The 16,407-nt window shown below is 72.1% G+C and overlaps 6 protein-coding genes across 6 annotated transcripts; 3 read left to right on the top strand and 3 right to left on the bottom strand.

The window, feature by feature from the left end:
* Positions 1-3,662: 3,662 nt before the first annotated feature.
* TPI4 (hypothetical protein) lies at positions 3,663-4,514 on the bottom strand (the record flags this gene model as incomplete). Its single annotated transcript, XM_009038999.1, has 2 exons — positions 3,663-4,262; positions 4,362-4,514. 2 exons carry the CDS (start codon positions 4,512-4,514, stop codon positions 3,663-3,665), a joined length of 753 nt encoding a protein of 250 aa, XP_009037247.1.
* Positions 4,515-5,202: 688 nt separating this feature from the next.
* Positions 5,203-7,744, top strand: AURANDRAFT_64429 (hypothetical protein; the record flags this gene model as incomplete). The annotated part of the gene is made up of 2 exons (XM_009039176.1): positions 5,203-5,427; positions 5,603-7,744. The coding sequence occupies 2 exons, from the start codon at positions 5,203-5,205 to the stop codon at positions 7,742-7,744; spliced, it is 2,367 nt and encodes a 788-aa protein (XP_009037424.1).
* Positions 7,745-8,808: 1,064 nt separating this feature from the next.
* Positions 8,809-10,258, top strand: AURANDRAFT_64428 (hypothetical protein; the record flags this gene model as incomplete). The annotated part of the gene is made up of 2 exons (XM_009039177.1): positions 8,809-9,594; positions 9,806-10,258. The coding sequence occupies 2 exons, from the start codon at positions 8,809-8,811 to the stop codon at positions 10,256-10,258; spliced, it is 1,239 nt and encodes a 412-aa protein (XP_009037425.1).
* A 973-nt stretch (positions 10,259-11,231) lies between these two features.
* On the bottom strand, positions 11,232-12,668 carry AURANDRAFT_64427 (expressed protein; the record flags this gene model as incomplete). Its single annotated transcript, XM_009038998.1, has 1 exon — positions 11,232-12,668. One exon carries the CDS (start codon positions 12,666-12,668, stop codon positions 11,232-11,234), a length of 1,437 nt encoding a protein of 478 aa, XP_009037246.1.
* A 486-nt stretch (positions 12,669-13,154) lies between these two features.
* On the top strand, positions 13,155-13,697 carry AURANDRAFT_64426 (hypothetical protein; the record flags this gene model as incomplete). Its single annotated transcript, XM_009039178.1, has 2 exons — positions 13,155-13,351; positions 13,484-13,697. The coding sequence occupies 2 exons, from the start codon at positions 13,155-13,157 to the stop codon at positions 13,695-13,697; spliced, it is 411 nt and encodes a 136-aa protein (XP_009037426.1).
* A 1,135-nt stretch (positions 13,698-14,832) lies between these two features.
* AURANDRAFT_64425 (hypothetical protein) lies at positions 14,833-16,209 on the bottom strand (the record flags this gene model as incomplete). The annotated part of the gene is made up of 1 exon (XM_009038997.1): positions 14,833-16,209. The coding sequence occupies one exon, from the start codon at positions 16,207-16,209 to the stop codon at positions 14,833-14,835; it is 1,377 nt and encodes a 458-aa protein (XP_009037245.1).
* Between the last annotated feature and the right edge of the window lie 198 nt (positions 16,210-16,407).

Here is a 16,407-nt window from a genome sequence, read left to right as displayed (position 1 = left end):
GCGGGGGACCTCGGCTCCCCGACCAGCCCGACGGCCGCCCCCACGGGCGCGCCCACCGCGGCGGAAACCTCGGCTCCCACGACCAGCCCGACGGCCGCCCCCACGGGCGCGCCCACCGCGGCGGAAACCTCGGCTCCCACGAACCTCGCGCCCACCGCGGCGGGAACCTCGACTCCCACGACCAGCCCGACGGCCGCCCCCACGGGCGCGCCCACCGCGGCGGGAACCTCGGCTCCCACGACCAGCCCGACGGCCGCCCCCACGGGCGCGCCGACGGCCGCCCCCACGGGCGCGCCGACGGCCGCCCCCACGGGCGCGCCGACGGCCGCCCCCACGGGCGCGCCGACGGCCGCCCCCACGGGCGCGCCGACGGCCGCCCCCACGGCCGCCCCCACCGGCAAGTAGGCGCCCGTGTGGCCTGAAGGCCGCCAAGCTCGTGCAGCTCGCCCACGGTCGCCAAGGCCACAAGAACCTCATCGCCGCCGCGCGCGCCGCCGCGCGCGCCGCCGCGGGCCAGGGCCATCCGCGACGTGCTGCTGCTGCCTCTCCTCCTCCTCCTCCTCCTGCTGCTGCTGCTGCTGCTGCTGCTGCTCCTCGTAACCCTCCTCCTCCCCCTGTTCCTCTCCGCAACCCTGCTCCTAACTCTGCAGAGATGAAACCTGGGGATGTGATACAAGGACCTGTAACTGCGGCGGACGCTCCTCCTCGTCGAGCCCGACGAGACGGACGACGACGACGACGAGCCCCGGGCCGAGTACATGACCTTCGACGACGGCGGCGGCAACAAGAGCCCCGAGGCCCCGGGCTCCGACATGGGCGACGACGACGACGACGACGTCCTCGCCTAGGCCTAGCGGTCGTCGCAGGCCCAGCCAGGCCATAATCGGCGAGATTACCGATCCCGCTTTACGCGTGGGTTAACGCCCCGCCGAGCCGCGTGGACGCCCCCTAAACCCCCCGGAGGCGTGCGGAAGGCGCGGGGGATGTGCACATTAAGATTCAAAGTCGGAGTTCGGAAATTTTGGCCTGGCTGGGCCTGCGACGACCGCCACGACCTCGCCGACGGGTTCGCCCACGACCGAGTGAGCGCTCTACGCCGCGCGACGCGTGCCCCACGCACGCCGTCGCCTCCAACGGGCGCGCGACGCCCGCCGTGAAGACATCCCCGCGACCCGCGAAAGCAACGCCCGTCGCCACCCACCGATCCCCATGCCCCCTGAAAGTACGCCTGCGCGAGTCCGACCGGGGACTTACCACCCAACAGGCTCGAGTAAGGTCGCGCCTGAGACGCGCTAGTCCTGCGCGATCCCCGAGCCGCCGCACCACTCGCAGGGCACCTCCTGCTTGAAGAGGACCCGCACGCCCTTGCCGTTGCAGAGGCGGCAGGGCGCGGCGCCGCCCTCGCCGCCGATGACGGTCACGTCCAGCTCCTCGGTGACGCGCAGCGACGCGACGTACTCGGACCACGCGCGGTCGACGTCCGTTCTCGCGGCCTCCGCCTCGGCCTCGGCGTCGGCCTGGAGCAGGTCGTCCCAGACCTGCTGCGGCGGCACGACCGGCGCCGTCCGCCGGTCGTCGACGGCCGCCCGCACGACGTCGGAGTAGTCGCCGACCCAGGCGTCCTCGGCCGACGCCGCGTCCGCGCCGCCGCCGGGCGCGAGGGCGACGACGGCCGCGCCCGTGATCTTGAAGGTCCGCGTCGCGAGGCCCGGGAGCTGCTTCGCGAGGCGCCTCGACAGCGCGTTCGCCTCGGCGAGCGAGGAGCAGCGCACGCTGTTGTCCGCGCCGCCCTCGGCGACCTCCGCGCGCGAGCCGAGGCCTTCGTACGTCGTCGTCTTCGCGACGCGCCAGCGCACGACGTAGTAGGGCGCGGCCTCGCGGAACAGCGTCGCCGGCGCGCCGCCGTCGAGGAGCGCGCGCGCGTCGGGGTTCGGCTCGAAGGCCCGCGCGACGGAGACGGCCGCGGCGGCGGCGGCGACGAGCGCCGCGGCGAAGACCGACACGGCGTTGAGCGGCGCCGGCTCCAGCGGCACGTCGGCCGGCAGCACGCCCTCGCCGATGAGCCGCGACGCGCCGGCGAAGCCCTCGACGACGTCCATGCGCACGGCGCGGCGCGCCGGCGGCCGCAGCGCCGCGGCCACGGCCGCCGCGACGGCGAGGCGAGCGATGAGGAGGAAGCGCATCTATTGCAGCGCGGAGCGCTTTTGGAACAAGCTCCTGCTGCGCGTCGCGAGAGTCGTTGCTGGAGAGTCAGCTCAGTCGCGGAGCTGCGAGCGCGAGAACCATGCTCTCAGATCATGCTGTCCGCTTTGCACGATGCCGATGATGCCGGCAACGAGCAGTCGACGACTCGACGCCGCTGGTCCATCGCCCGCCTGCTCAAGTGCCAGCGGCTGCTGCACGATGGCCAAGGGCAAGACGAAGAACAACCGCGCCGCGAAGAAGAGCTCGTGGCAGAAGCCGAAGCGGGAGAACGTCGTCGGGCCGGACAACGCCGAGGAGAAGGCGGAGCTGCTCGAGGACGCGCCGAAGACGCGCTACGGGGCCCAGGTGCTGGCGCGCGACTCGGCGGCGGCCAAGGTCAAGCAGCTGGACCGGCTGCAGCGCGTGCGGCTCGAGCGCAACGTCGCGCGGGGCCGGGAGCGCTACGCGAACTACGTCGCGCCGCCCTCTCCCGAGACGGACGAGGCGCGGAAGCGGCGAAAGAAGGGCGGGCCCGAGACGTGGAAGCTCCGCGGCGCGGCGCGGCCCTGGGACGAGGTCGAGGCGGCGAAGACGAAGGACCACCACGCGGACAAGGTCGGCGTCGACGCGTTCGAGAAATACGGCGGCGCTTTGGCCGAGGCCGTCGACGGCGGCGCGGATTTCGTCGCGAGCCTCGTGGACCTGGCGCGCGACGAGGCGAGCCGCGGCCGCTGCCAGGCGGCGCTGGACCTGTGCCAGGAGGCGCTCTGCGCCGACGCGCGCGACCTGAGCGGCGCGGCCTTCGCGGCCGTCGACTTCGCTTTGGGCTTCGAGGAGGGGCTCGACGGCGTGGCGGACTTCCTGGCGCCCTTCGCGACGGAGCGGGCCGTCCCCGCCTTCGCGCGCGCGGCGGCGCTCCACCTCCTGCGCCGGGACGCCGAGGCCGCGGACGCGCTCAAGGCCGCCGCGGCGCTCAACGGCGCGGCCGCGCGCGCGGCGGCGTTTCCCGGCGCGTTCGACGCGGCGATCGAGTGCGAGGACGACCTCATGGCCGTCGAGGAGCTCGCGCCGGGCTCGACGCTCGAGGGCCTGGTCATCCACCTCCACCTCAAGCTCGTCTTCCAGGACCGCGACGCGGACCGCTCGGCCCTCGCGAACGTCCTGTTCGCGCACGGGCTCCGGGCCGCGCCGCTGCCGCCGCGGGCCGTCGCCGAGCCGCCGACGGCCTTCCCGCACGCGGCCATGTTCCACGGCATGTTCCACACGGCGCTGGCCATGGCCGGCTGCGACGACGCGGACGGCGGCGCGGCCGCGCCGCCGGAGGCCCCGAGCCCACCGGAGGACGACTCCGACGACGACGACTTCCCTGAAATTAAGGCCCCGGAGTAGATACACGCACGAGGGGTATGATTACCGATCCCGGGGAGGGCCGAGGTGACGCGCCGGCCGCGCGGAGCGACGGGGGAGCCCGCGCTACCCTACTTGGCGATGGCGGCGACGATGTCGACGAACTCGGCCTTCATGGACGCGCCGCCGACGAGGAAGCCGTCGATGTCGGGCATGGCGGAGAGGTCCGGCGCGTTGGCCGCGTTCGCCGAGCCGCCGTACTGGATGCGGATCTCGTCGGCGGTCTTCTGGTCGACGGCGCCGGCGATCCAGTCGCGGATGGCCTTGTGCGTCTCCTGGGCCTGCTCGGGCGACGCCGTGACGCCCGTGCCGATGGCCCAGACGGGCTCGTAGGCGATGACGACGCGCGACTTGTCCTCGAGGCCCTTGAGGATGGGAACGATGTCCTCGAGCTGGCTCACGCACTCGGCGAGGACGGCGTCGATGCCCTGCTCGCGGATGGGCAACGGCTCGCCGATGCAGAAGACGCAGGAGAGGCCGTGCTCGAGGATGTACGCGAGCTTGGTGGCCATGAGCGCGTTCGACTCCGCCGGCGTGGGCAGGCCGAACTCGCCGCGGCGCTCGCTGTGGCCGATGAGCACCGTGTCCATGCCCATGTCCTTGACCTGGTCCACGGCCATCTCGCCCGTGTAGGCGCCGCAGCCGCCGAAGTTGCAGTTCTGCGGCGCGACCTTGATGCCTGCGGAGGGAGGAAACGCGCGTTTCTATAGGCGCGTCCTCCAAAGATTTTTGGACGCCGCGGCCGCGCCGGGCTTGAAGGAGTCCTTGACGAGGGCGACGTGGAGGTTCGACGGGCAGACGTAGACGTCGCACTTGTCGAGGTAGGCCGCGCAGCCGTCGAAGTTGGACACGAGCTCCGGCAGGCTCGACGCCGTCGCCGGGTTGCACTTCCAGTTCCCGCCGACGATGGGCTTGCGGGCCATGCCGCGCACGGCGCCGAGGCGCGCCGACGCGACGCGCGAGAGGCTGAAGGAGAGCTTGGAGGCAGACATGATCGAGGTTCGACGCGTGGATGGAGGAGGCGGACGTGGGTGACACGGCGAGGCGGCTGCTTCGATGGCTCGCCGATCTAGTTTTTTTGTTGTTGAGGTCTTGGTTGAGAGCTGGCGTTCACTACGAAGCCGTCGCCCGCGAGCCGTGGTCGTGGATCGGGGCGAATGCAGCGGCGCGGGCGCGGCTGTCGGACCGTGTCTACGAGCGTCGGCCACACAATCACCATCACGACGGCCGCGGCGCGAAATTGAATCAGCTTCGATGCTCGGCCAGGCGGGCGGGCGGCACGCACGCGACGAGGCGAGCTCGTGCGCTCCAGTAGTCTCAGGCTGGTACCTTGCGTCGCGCTCAGGAGGCCTCTCAGGACCTCGAATGCACGAGACACGAGAGACCCCCGGCCAGATCGGAGGGCTCTCCGTTGGCGCTCGAGCGCTCTCATTCAAAGCAGACTTGCTCGTCGTAGAGCCCGACTGCGACGAGCGTCGTCCGCAGGAGTTCAGACGCTCTCATCGAGCCTTCGAGTCGTTCCTCCAAGGCCTCGACCCGCCTCGTCGCGCGCGCGCGCCGAAACGAGACGTACAAGCTTTCAAACACGACCTCGTCCGCTGCGAGTGCACCATGGCGCTCGAACTGACGTTCGGCTCCGACGAGTGGTGCGACGACGTCATCAACTCCTCTGGCCGCGTCGCGCTCGTGGCCAACGCGACGAGCAAGGTCGTCTTCTGCGACGGCGCGGCCGTGCACGCCGAGGCCGGCGGCACGGGCGGCGCCGACGGGCTGGCGGAGAAGGCCGCGGCGACCTTCGAGCCCGACGACCTCGAGGGCGAGATCAGCGCCGTGGCGGTGCGCGCCGACGGCGCCGTCGTCGTCGGCGACGACGCGGGCGTCGTCCGCGTCTACGACGGCGCGGCCTCGTCGACCGGCCGCGAGCTCGTCGTGGCTCGCGGCGCCGGGCCGCCCGGAGCTCACGCTGCTCCCGCGCACGCCCGCCGGCGCCGACTGGGCCGCCGAGGCCCAGGGCGTCTTCTGCGACGACGACCAGGCGACGCTCTTCAAGGCGCCGCTCGTCGCCTGCTGCTGGAACGCGGCGGGCACGCTCTGCGCCGCGGTCTCCGCGGAGCGCAACGTCTCCGTCTGGGACGTGGCCACGGGCGCGCCCATCCTCATCTACGGCTGCGACCTGGCCATCAAGGCCTTCGCGTTCTGCTCGTCGGGCGGCGCGGAGAGCCTCGTGCTCGCGTCCGCGGACGGCGCGCTCGCCGTCGCGGGCGTCGTCGGCGCCGACGAAGAAGAAGAAGAAGACGACGAGGAAGACGCCTCCCCGCGGAAGCGCCTCATCGAGGACGCGGCGGGGGAGATCTCCGACGAGGAGGACCTCGTCGACATGATGCCCCAGCCTTCGCGGAAGAAGAAGAAGAAGGTCCAGGTCGACTCCGACGACGACCTGTCCCTGTCGCCGTTGGAAGCCAACGAGCCCACGGACGACGTCATCGTCGGCGACCGGGACCTCGACGAGCCGGCGCCCATGGACGCGGAGAGCTTCGCGGACGACGGCGCGGAGCCGGACGCGGACCCCTTCGCGGTCCCGGTGGCCGCGCCGCCGCCGACCGTGCCCTTCCAGCCGCCCTTCATGGTGTCGTCCACCGTCGCCGAGGAGGAGACGGCCGCGCGCTTCCTCCACTGGTCGCACCGCGGCTCCGTGACGGCGCGCGCCGAGGAGGGCGGCCTCGAGTTCGCGTTCGAGGTCGAGCACTACGCCGAGGGCGCGGCGCGCGGCCGCGTCGTGCGCTTCGTCGACCGCCGCGACTTCACGCTCGGCACGCTCGGCGCGCGCGGCGCGTTCTTCGCGACGGGCGGCGACGACCTGGACGAGTCGCAGCTCTACTTCCGGCCGCTCAGTTCCTGGGCGTCCGACGGCGGCTGGTCCGCGAAGCTCCCGCCGGGCGAGTTCGCGACGACGCTCGCCGCCGGCGACGACTGGGTCGCCGCGACGACGTCCCGCGACCTCCTGCGGATCTACTCCGGCGGCGGCGTCGAGGACGCGGTCGTCGGCGGGCTGGGCCGCGCGGTCGCGTGCTGCGCGCACAAGCGGTCCCTGGCCGTGGCCTACCACCGGTCGTCGCCGACGGCCGACGGCCAGCAGGACGTGTGGATCCAGGTGCTGGACGTCGAGGGCCGGGCCGCCGTCAACGGCGACGGCTCCCGGCTGCCGCTGCCGCCCGGCTCGAAGCTCGCGTGGCTCGGCTTCAAGACCGACGACGGCGTGCTGCTCGCCAAGGACTCGTCGGGCTCCTTCTGGATGCTGGTGGACGACTTCGGGTGGCGCTTCGCGCCGGCGTTGGACGCGGCGGCGAAACGCGTGAACGCGGGCGACCGCGAGTGGCCCGTCTTCGCCGTCCACGGCTTCGTGCACTGCGCCCTACTCAAGGGCGGCGCGCCCTACCCGCCCTGCCGCGGCGCCAAGCCCGTGCTCGAGCGCCTCGCGCTGCGCCAGCCGCACGCGTCCGCGGCCTGGGACGCGGCGGCGCGCGAGGCCGAGGCGGCCATCGGCGCGCCGACGGCGCTCGCGCGCCAGCGCGCGCGCGCCGCGGGCGCGCGCGACGCGCTCGGCCGGCTCCACGCGCCCACGGCCCAGGACGCGGACCGCGACGCCTTGGACGCCGACGCGCTCGCGAAGGCGGCGACGGACGCGATCCTCCAGCGCGACCGCGCGGTGCTCCGCCAGCTCGTCGCCGCCGCCAAGCAGCAGCTCTACCTCCGCGCCTTCGACCTGGCGCGGCGCCTCGAGCTGCCCGAGTCCCTCGACCTGGCGCTCCGCATCGCCAACTCGCACGGCGAGGAAGCGCTGACGTCGCGCGTCGAGGACCTCGTGGCCTTCCGCAACGAGCTCGACACCCACGCGGTCGCCGACCACCCGGCGGCCCGGCCCCCGAGCCCGGCCTACGACGCGCCCGCGGAGGCCTACGAGCCCGAGCCCGACGCGCCGCCCGTCGCCGACGAGAACGACGAGGCGCCGCTCGAGGCGCCGCTCGCCCGCCGGTCCTCGAACGCGCCGTCGCCCGTCGAGGGCGCGCCGCCGGCCAAGGCACCGCCCGCGCCCTTCACGAACCCCTTCAAGATCGGGGGCGGCGTCGGCGCCATCGACAGCCTCCGCTTCTAGGAGGCGCAAGCACGCGAGCCCGCCCCCTCTCCCCTCCCCCCCCCCATCTCTCCGTAACAGCCGGGCTCCTTCGAACACTCTTAGCGGGGCTCGGCGCAGTTCGGCGGCCGCGTCGCGCACTCGCACGGGTTCATGCCGAGGTAGGAGCAGTGGTCGCAGGTGTGGAGCAGCGTCTCGACGAGGTTCCACCCGTAGGAGCAGCGCGCGTCCGCCGCGTCGTCGCAGGCGCGGTACGCGCCCGGCGCCGTGGCGTTGTAGTAGACCTCGGGCATCGCGTGCGTCCAGCCCTCCCAGAACATGTCGTCCATCGGCAGGTGGGGCACCGCGTCCTTGTAGAGCACGACGCGCGCGTAGTCGAGCTCGAGCGCCGCGAAGGCCGCCGCCCAGGCCGCGTTGCCCACGCGGGGCTGGCCGTAGGTGTAGACGCGGGCGACGTCGATCGTCGCCGCGAGCTCGTAGGCCGCCAGCGCGGCCATCGCGCCGCCGAGGCTGTGGCCGAGGATCTCCAGCCGCGCGCAGCCGAGGTCGGCGATCTCGGCGGCGACGGCGGGCGCGACGCTCCGCCAGGTGTCGTGGAAGCCGCTGTGCACGGCGCAGCCCTCGCAGGCGGGGTAGGGCGACGCGGGAAAAAACGTCGCGTCCTCGAGGTAGTTCAGCGGCGTCGCGGAGCCGCGGAAGGCGAGGAGGCAGCCGTCGGCGGTCCGGGCGACGAGCGCGAGGGCGTCGGAGGACGCGTTGACGACGACGCGCGGCGACGCGAGGCTCACGTTGGCGCAGGCGTCGCCGCAGGTCCAGTTCTCCAAGGTCTTGGCGTCGCACATCGTGGCCTGGGAGACGTACAAGTCCCGGCGGGCGAGGGTCTCGTTATACGTCGCCGCCGCCGCGCCGAGGAGTCCGAGGAGGAGGCACGGCAGCATCATCGTGGGCTGCCACCCGCCGCGTCGGAACCATCCCATGGCCATCGTCAAGAAGACATGCACGGATCTATGATGCCTTTTATGAATCCAGGCGGGCAGCCCCCGCGTGCAACGACGGCGGCGGGCGCCGGCGGTAGCTGCGGAGCCATGAACCCGCTGAACATGCCGCCCGTGGCGGGCGTGACGACGAAGCTCGGGGGCCAGACGACGGAGGCCTGCCTGCACCTCGACGAACGGCCCGGCACGCCGCCGGGCGTGCGCAAGTGGCGCAAGTCGAACTACACGCAGCCCGGCCAGCGCATCATCCACCCGGGCCTCATCGAGGACTTCAAGGACGCGAACCACACGGCGGAGCGCTTCGGCAAGATCAAGATCGTTTCCGACCACGTCGAGGACGTCCTCGTCCAGCCCGGCGCGGAATCCGAGTTCGCGCAGGTGAAATTGACGCAGAAAGAGAGCACGTACCACTCGATCAAGCGCGAGCCCCTGGGCCAGTCCTTCACTAGGGGCCACGTGCTCCCGAGCTGCGTCGCCGAGCCGGGCTTCCAGTTCGGCAAGAAGTCCGTCCGCGAGGGCGGCGACGGGTCCAAGGTCTTGATCTACAACCCGTCCGCGGCCGTCACGGCCGCGGAGAAGCAGCAGTACATCAAGTCCCACGGGTCCTTCGAGCCGGGCGAGCAGCGCACGCGGGGCTACGACTGGGGCGGCCGCGACATGAACGCGCACCGCTTCGGGGTGGGCGACGGCTCGCACGTCGCGCTGAACGGCTTGGCGCTCGGCGCGTCCGCGGCGCTGCGCCAGGGCATGGACACGGAGCCCATCACGTCGACGCGCGTCCAGAACTTCAACTCGCTGCAGGACAAGCTCGGCAAGACGCGCAACCTCGGCCACGGCAACCACCGGCCGCGCGACCACTTGTACGGCAAGGCCTCGGTCCGCGGCTGTGTGGAAATCAACCACTGGTTTGGGGGGTCCTGACCAAACTTGAGAATTCTCTAGCTCGGTCAAATCAAAGTCGATTCGGCTGATTTTTGGACGGATCGATCGCTCTCGTCGAGTTCTCGAAGCCCAGCCGAAGAGCTTGTGTCAAAACATTCGATTACGCGCACATTGAAGTCGGGTTGAAGATTTGGTTTCGGCACAGGTCCGCGGCTTCGGCGAGTGGGACGCGCGGTGCTGCATCACGGGCGACTACGCCGAGGAGGACCGCGAGCCCGACAGCGACCTGGGCAAGACGCACACGCCGGGCTTCCGCAACATCCTCACGGACGCGCAGAAGGAGCGGACCTTCGGCACGCCGACGGTCCGCAGCGACATCCCGAAGTACGCGAAGCGGTCCATCGCGGACCACCAGAACTACGGCGACGACGCCAACGCCCAGGAGCTCCTCTACCCGTCCCAGCTCTGCGCCATGGGCATCGACGAGAACGAGTTCTTCGCCAAGCGGCCCAAGGCCGACATCTGGGACCTCTTCACGGCCATCGGCTGGAACCTCGACGACGACAAGTTCCACAAGCTGTACGACGACGTCTGCGACGACGACGGCATGACCAACATCGAGACCTTCCGGAAGATCCTCGCCGACAAGGCCCTCTGAGCCGGCGCGCGAGGGGGGGCTTAAGACCACGCTTTCGACGAGGCCTCCTACGTTGAATCAAGGTTGAATCCGGGTTGAAGCGTGCAAGCAAGAGGTGGAAGAGCGCCTGAGCACGCGACGCGGCGCCTCGAGAGAGAGCGCCCGAGACCTTCCACCGACACCCAGGACACCCGAGCCACGCGACGCCCGCACTCATGGCCCGCGCGCTCGCTCTGCTGGGCGCCGTGGCCCTCGTCGGCGCGCTGTCGTCGACGACGCGCCGCGCGCTGCTGCGCGGCGCGCCCGCCGCCGCCTTGACGGGCGCGAGCACCCGCGCGACGGCCGCCGACGAGGAGAACGTCGCCGTCTACTTCGGCGTCGGCTGCTTCTGGCACGTGCAGCACGAGTTCGCCGAGGCGGAGCGGGCCATCCTCGGGCGCGACGCGTTCCAGTGGACCGCGCGCGCGGGCTACGCCGGCGGCCGCAAGGCGGGCAAGGACGCGTCGCGGCCGGGCCAGTCCCTCGTCTGCTACCACAACCCCCAGCGCATCGCGGACTACGGCAAGCTCGGCCACGGCGAGGTCGTCGGCCTCAAAGTGCCGCCGTCGACCGTCGGCAAGTTCGCGGAAGCGTACGCGGCGCTCTTCGACGCCAGCGGCGACCGGCCGGACAAGGGCGACCGGGGCGGCGAGTACCGGTCCCTCGTCGGCCTGCCCGGCGGCGAGACCTCGCCCCTCGCGGGCGTCGTGGCCAAGGCCCTCGAGGGCAAGGGCCTCAAGCTCGCCCGGGGCTCCGGCGACGACGGCGACACGCTCGGCACGGGCAAGGTCTGGCTCTACGACACGGCGGCGTTCCCCTTCTACCAGGCGGAGGTCTACCACCAGTTCCACGACGGCTTCATGCGCGGCGAGCAGTACGGCCCGAAGTACAACGGCCTCCGCATGACGGCCTACGAGGAGGGGCGCCTCTCGGACACAGGCTGCCCCGACATCGTTTAAGTCGTCGCGTCGCCGTCTTCGGGAGGCGCGTCGGGCGCCGCGGGCTCCTCCGCCACCGGGCCGTCGTCGCTCGGGTCGTCGCTAGCGCGGTGCCGCGGCTTCTCCCGGCCCGCGCCGAGCCACCAGGACGCGAGGCCGCCGACGGCGGCGGCCGTCGCGAGGCCCCGCGCGCGGCCCGGGCCGTCGGCCGGCGCGTCGTCGTCGTCCGCGGCGCGCGTCCGACCGCCGTCGATGGCCACGCGGAGCGCGTGGCGCGGCCAGGGGTCGTCGGCGCTGGCGCGCGTCAGCGTCGCGACGGAGCCCTCGCAGCGCGCCTCCGGCGTGTCGCAGGAGCCGCCGGGTTTGTGGTTCGCGACGGCGCAGTAGTAGTTGCCGTTCGCCCGGAACGGCCGCGAGAGCGACGAGTCCGCCGCGAGGACCGCGCCGCCGCAGAGCTCGCGCACGTCGTCGCCGGGCGTGTGGCCGACGACGATGCGCGCCGCGCCCGTCGCGGCGAGCACCGCGGCCGCGGCCGCGCAGCCGCCCTCGCGGTGGAACGACCGGTCCTGCGTCGCCTCGGCCGCGAGCCGCATCGCGGCCGTCGACAGGTTGGCCCAGGGCGTCGCGCGGAGCTCCGCGACGAGCGCGGGGAGCGCGTCCGTCGCGTATTCCGGGGGCAAACCGCCGTGGACGACCAAGGCGTCGCCGACGATGGCGACGACGGGCCGCGCCCGCAGGAAGTCGACGAGGCCCGAGTCGCGCAACCCCGCCGCGTAGTCCACGCGCCACTCGTCGAGGCGGCCGGCGACCTTGGCCGCGAGCGCGCCGTCGTCCCGGAAGCGCGGCGCGACGTCGAAGAGGCTGACGCGGCCGCGGCCGGCGGGCGCGGGCGCGGACGGCGTCGGCACGAGGACCTTGCGCGTCGCGCGGGTCTCGTAGACGAAGAGCAGGCTCTCTAAGAGCGCGTCGAGCACCTCGCCGTCGTCGTCCCGTTTTGTGGTAAAGGGCGACGCCGCGTACTCCTCGGGATGGAAGAAGGAGTAGGGGTAGGCCTGCACGGACATGCGCATGGGCCGCCGCGGGTCGCTCCCGTCGAGCGTCGCGTCGAGGTAGAGGAACAGGTCGTGGTTGCCCATGATCGCCGCGACGCGGTCCGGGAAGGCCTCGACGAGCGACCGCACGAGCGCGAGCACGTCGCTCGAATGGACGCCCTTGTCGACGTAGTCGCCGAGGAAGACGAGCGCGGACCCGGCGCGGCCCGTCCACCGCGGCCCGGCCGCGTCGAAGGCGACGAGCCCGCTCCGCGCGACCCACTGCCGCGCGCAGCCGACGTCGCCGTGGAGGTCGCCGATGAACCAGAGCTCCGTGAGCGCGTCGTTGTCGGGGAGGATGTGTAAATGCTCGAAGGAGCCCGCGGCGCAGGCGACGAGCGCGAGGACGACGCGGCCGTGCATGTTTGTATGCGCTGCGAGGCTTGGCTCGGCGCGTTCTTAGGCCGCGAAGGTGCTACCCATTGCGCTCAGGCCTTGACTTCAACACCAAAGGCAACGTTATGATCTCGTGTTTAATTGAGGTAAGGTGCCCACTCTCCAGAAACTCGACTTGGTGCGGCGCCGCCCTCGGGGCTGTCGCACGCCCCCGCCGCACGATGTCGGACATGGTGATGCGCGGCAAGATCGTCGACAGCCCCGAGGGCCCCATGTACATCGACCACTCGGCGGACTACGAGGTCATGAACCGGGAGCACGACGAGGAGAACGAGGAGGACTTCCACGAGACCATCGACAAGGCGCGGCGCGGCGCGGGGGAACACACGAGTCGATTCTGACCAACCTTCCTTTCCCCCTCTCTAGGCGGAGGAGATCGTCGCGCGCTGGCGGAAGCGCCTCGTCTGGCACGAGAACCGGCCGCCGGAGCACTACCTCACGCACCTGAAGCAGATGGAGATCCTCGCCGAGGAGGCGCACAACCGTCTGGTGATGATCGAGTGCTTCGCGGACCACTGCGCCATCTCCCACGGCTTCGCCAACGTCGTCGCCGACATCTGCGACATGTTCCCGAAGCTCGTGTTCATGCAGATCAACAAGATGGACCGCTACAACGGCCACAAGATGTTCGAGTGCCTCAAGGTCGGCAAGTTCCGCGACCCGCGCGCCGCGGCGCGGGGGGAGACGCGAGTCGATTTCTGCGTCGAGAGAGCGCGGCGGTCGCTCGTCGAACGAACGGAACTCGACGCGAGCGGAGCGCGACGCGCGCGTCCCGCCCGTAGGCACACCAAGTACAAGACGCCGACCTACATGTTCTTCCGCAACGGCGAGCAGATCGACGAGGTCGTCGGCGCGAACCAGCCCGAGATCGAGCGCATCATCAAGAAGCACATCGACTGGGACCCGAACGCGCCGCCGGAGCCCGACTCCGACGAGGAGGAGGAGGCGACCGTGGGCGCGGCGCCGGAGGTCGTCGAGGACGACGACCAGGAGTGAGGCTCCTTCGCGCGCGCGCGCGCCCTAAGCGGCGCGTGGCTCGGCGTGGTGTTGAGGGATCTTACTAAACGAGAGAGAGGAAAAGCCGCCGCGCGCCGCGGGTGGTGGTCTTGGTGCGGGGGGACGCGCGGGCGGGACGCTCCGCGGGGCGACGACATCGTCGCCGCGGGGCGCCCGACCGGGGGGGGGGGCGGGGCGCCTACTTCATCGCCGCGATCGACTCCTCCCACTTCTTCATGTTCGCCGGGGCGGACGCCCAGGCGTCGAAGCCGTCGTCCATCATGGACATGACGCCGCCCGTCGACGCGCCGCCGGCGGCGGCCTCGACCTTCTCCTCCTTCTTGCCCCCCCGCGTGCCCACGAAGGCGAGGACGCAGTAGAAGGTGAAGACGCCGCCGACGACCTGCTCCGTCGAGAACTCCTTGCCCCCGATCTCGTAGACCGTGCCGCCGCCGCCGTGGCGGCGGGCCGGCGCCATGGGGCGCGCGGCCCGCGTCGCGCCGGCGCCCCGGCCGATGAAGCGCCCCGCGGAGGCTGCGGCGCGGTACATCGTCTGTGGCTCGCAAGCAAGCGAGCGACGACGCGAGCCGGAGCGGCGGCAACCACGAGCTGAGCCGATGTTGCTCTCGAGCGCGGTCGGCGCGCGCGCGCTGCGGCGTCCCGCGCCCGCGGGAGGTCGAGCTTGTCGACGATGAACATGGTCACGGCGCTGCACTTCGTGCTGCGAATGCTCGATCTAGGGTAGTAGATGACCGAGCCGTCGGGATCCTTGCTCAGGCTGGCGCCGTCGCGCATCGCCGCATAACGCCATAACGACGCGCGCTGTCTTGAAGCGCGCGTCGCGTCCGTTTCTTTACGCGACTTTCCGGCGCCGGGACCTTGCGGCCCCCGCGCCGTCAGTGCGTTGGCCGTCGCCGCTGCGCAGGGCGCCGTCGCGGAGCTCCAGAGGAACGCCGTCGGCGAGCGCCAGAAGGATGACGAGCGCAATTTCCCGGACCCCACCGACGAAATGATCTTGAAAAACTTCAAATGTTGGTTACGTCGACACCGGCACTGCGTAATGTCGTCATTTGGGCACGCCGGCGCTCCCGCGTCTAACTGGCAAGTCCGTGATGCTGTACCGCTTCATCTTTAGCTAGTGCGAATTAACGGCGTCCTCGATCGCCCGCGCCAGCAGGTCGTCGAGGCGCCCGGTGTGGCCGAGGTGGCCCGCGAGGTCGTGGCTCTCGCAGCCGCCGTGGGCGACGACGTCGAGCGCGCCGCGCGCGGCCGGCCCGGCCCAGAAGTCGCCGTCGCCGCGCCGCGTCGCGGGGACGCGCGCGGCGAGCGCGTCGGCGTGCGCGGCGTCGACGTCGCAGGCCGCCGCGTGGTGCAGGGCGACGCGCGCGCCCCGCCGGAGCGCCGCGCGGACGGACCGCGCCATCGGCCGCTCGACGCGCCTCGCGCACGAGGCCGGCCGCAGGTAGAGGTCCTCGCGGCCGACGTGGACGTCGGCGTGCAACGACGCCGTCTGGGGCGCCACGGCGTGGACGGCGTCGGCGTGCCGCGCGTGCTTGAGCGCGGCGGCGGCGCCCATGGAATCTCCCACGAACGCGACGGGCCGCCGCCGCCGCGCGCGCCGCAGCGCCGTCGCCAGGGCCGCGTCGCTCCGGTAGCGCCGCGCGAGGCCGCCCGTGTACCAGGAGCCCGCCGGGTCCGCGACGAAGAGCGCGTCGAAGGGCCGGGAGCGCCGGGCGACGCGGTGGGCCGCGCCGCGCCACTCGTACCTCACGAAACCGCTCGCGCCGAGGCCCGCGAACGCCACCAGGAGCGGCGTATGTGTGGCGCAGGACGCTGCATCACATCCATCAAAACGCGGCGTCCGCAGGAGGTCCGCCGCCGCGACGCCGTCGAAGGCGACGCCGTCGGCCTCTCGCGGGAGCGCGTGGAAGTGCGCCGTCACCGCGCGTTCCAGCCGCCGGCCCCGGGACGCGTCCGTCGCCAGGAGCGCGCCCCGCGCCAGCGCCAAAGCGAAGACCAGATCGACGAGCTGGCCACCGCCCTCGAGGCACGGCGCGCGGTCCGCGACGGCTTCGAGCGCGGCGAAGAAGAGGCGACCTTTCAGCTCCTCGCCGCCGTCGCGCGGCGCCGCGTCGGACAGGAGGTACGCGTCCTTGATGCGGCGGCGCGACTCGACCAGTGCCTCGCACTCGAGGGCCTGGAGCACGGCCTCGCCGAGCTCGGCGGCGGCGGCGAGCGGGTCGCCGCCGGCGTCGAGCGTATCGCGCATCGCGGCGGCGCGGCTCGCGACGTCGGGATCGCTGCCGGCGCCGTGGCGCAGCGCCTCGCCGAAGCGCGACGTGTAGCGCGCGTGGGGCCGGAAGCGGCCCGTGGCCGACGCGCCGTCGGCGACGGCGCGCAGCGTCGCGAGCTCCTCGTGGAAGAGCGACCGCGCCGCGGCCTGCGGCGCCGCCGGCGCGCGCAGCGCTCGCGCTGCCGTCGCGCTGGCGAACAGCAGCAATGCGCGCAGCATTTTTACACGCGTTTACAGCCAGGCGTCGTCGTCATCGCTGCTGCAAGAGAGGCACCGCATCGATGGACATCTCATCGATTGCTCAGCTCGCGCTGAACGGCTCTCGAGAAGGCCTTCGAGCAGTGCCCCGATCAACGTACATCTAGGGGCGCCCGTAGGAAATTAATAAATAAAGATCAATCATCGAATTCCGGCCGG

The sequence above is a fragment of the Aureococcus anophagefferens genome, assembly GCF_000186865.1.
Source record: "Aureococcus anophagefferens unplaced genomic scaffold AURANscaffold_10, whole genome shotgun sequence".
Taxonomy (NCBI): Eukaryota; class Pelagophyceae; order Pelagomonadales; family Pelagomonadaceae; genus Aureococcus; species Aureococcus anophagefferens.
This window is presented reverse-complemented; position numbering and strand designations above follow the sequence as displayed.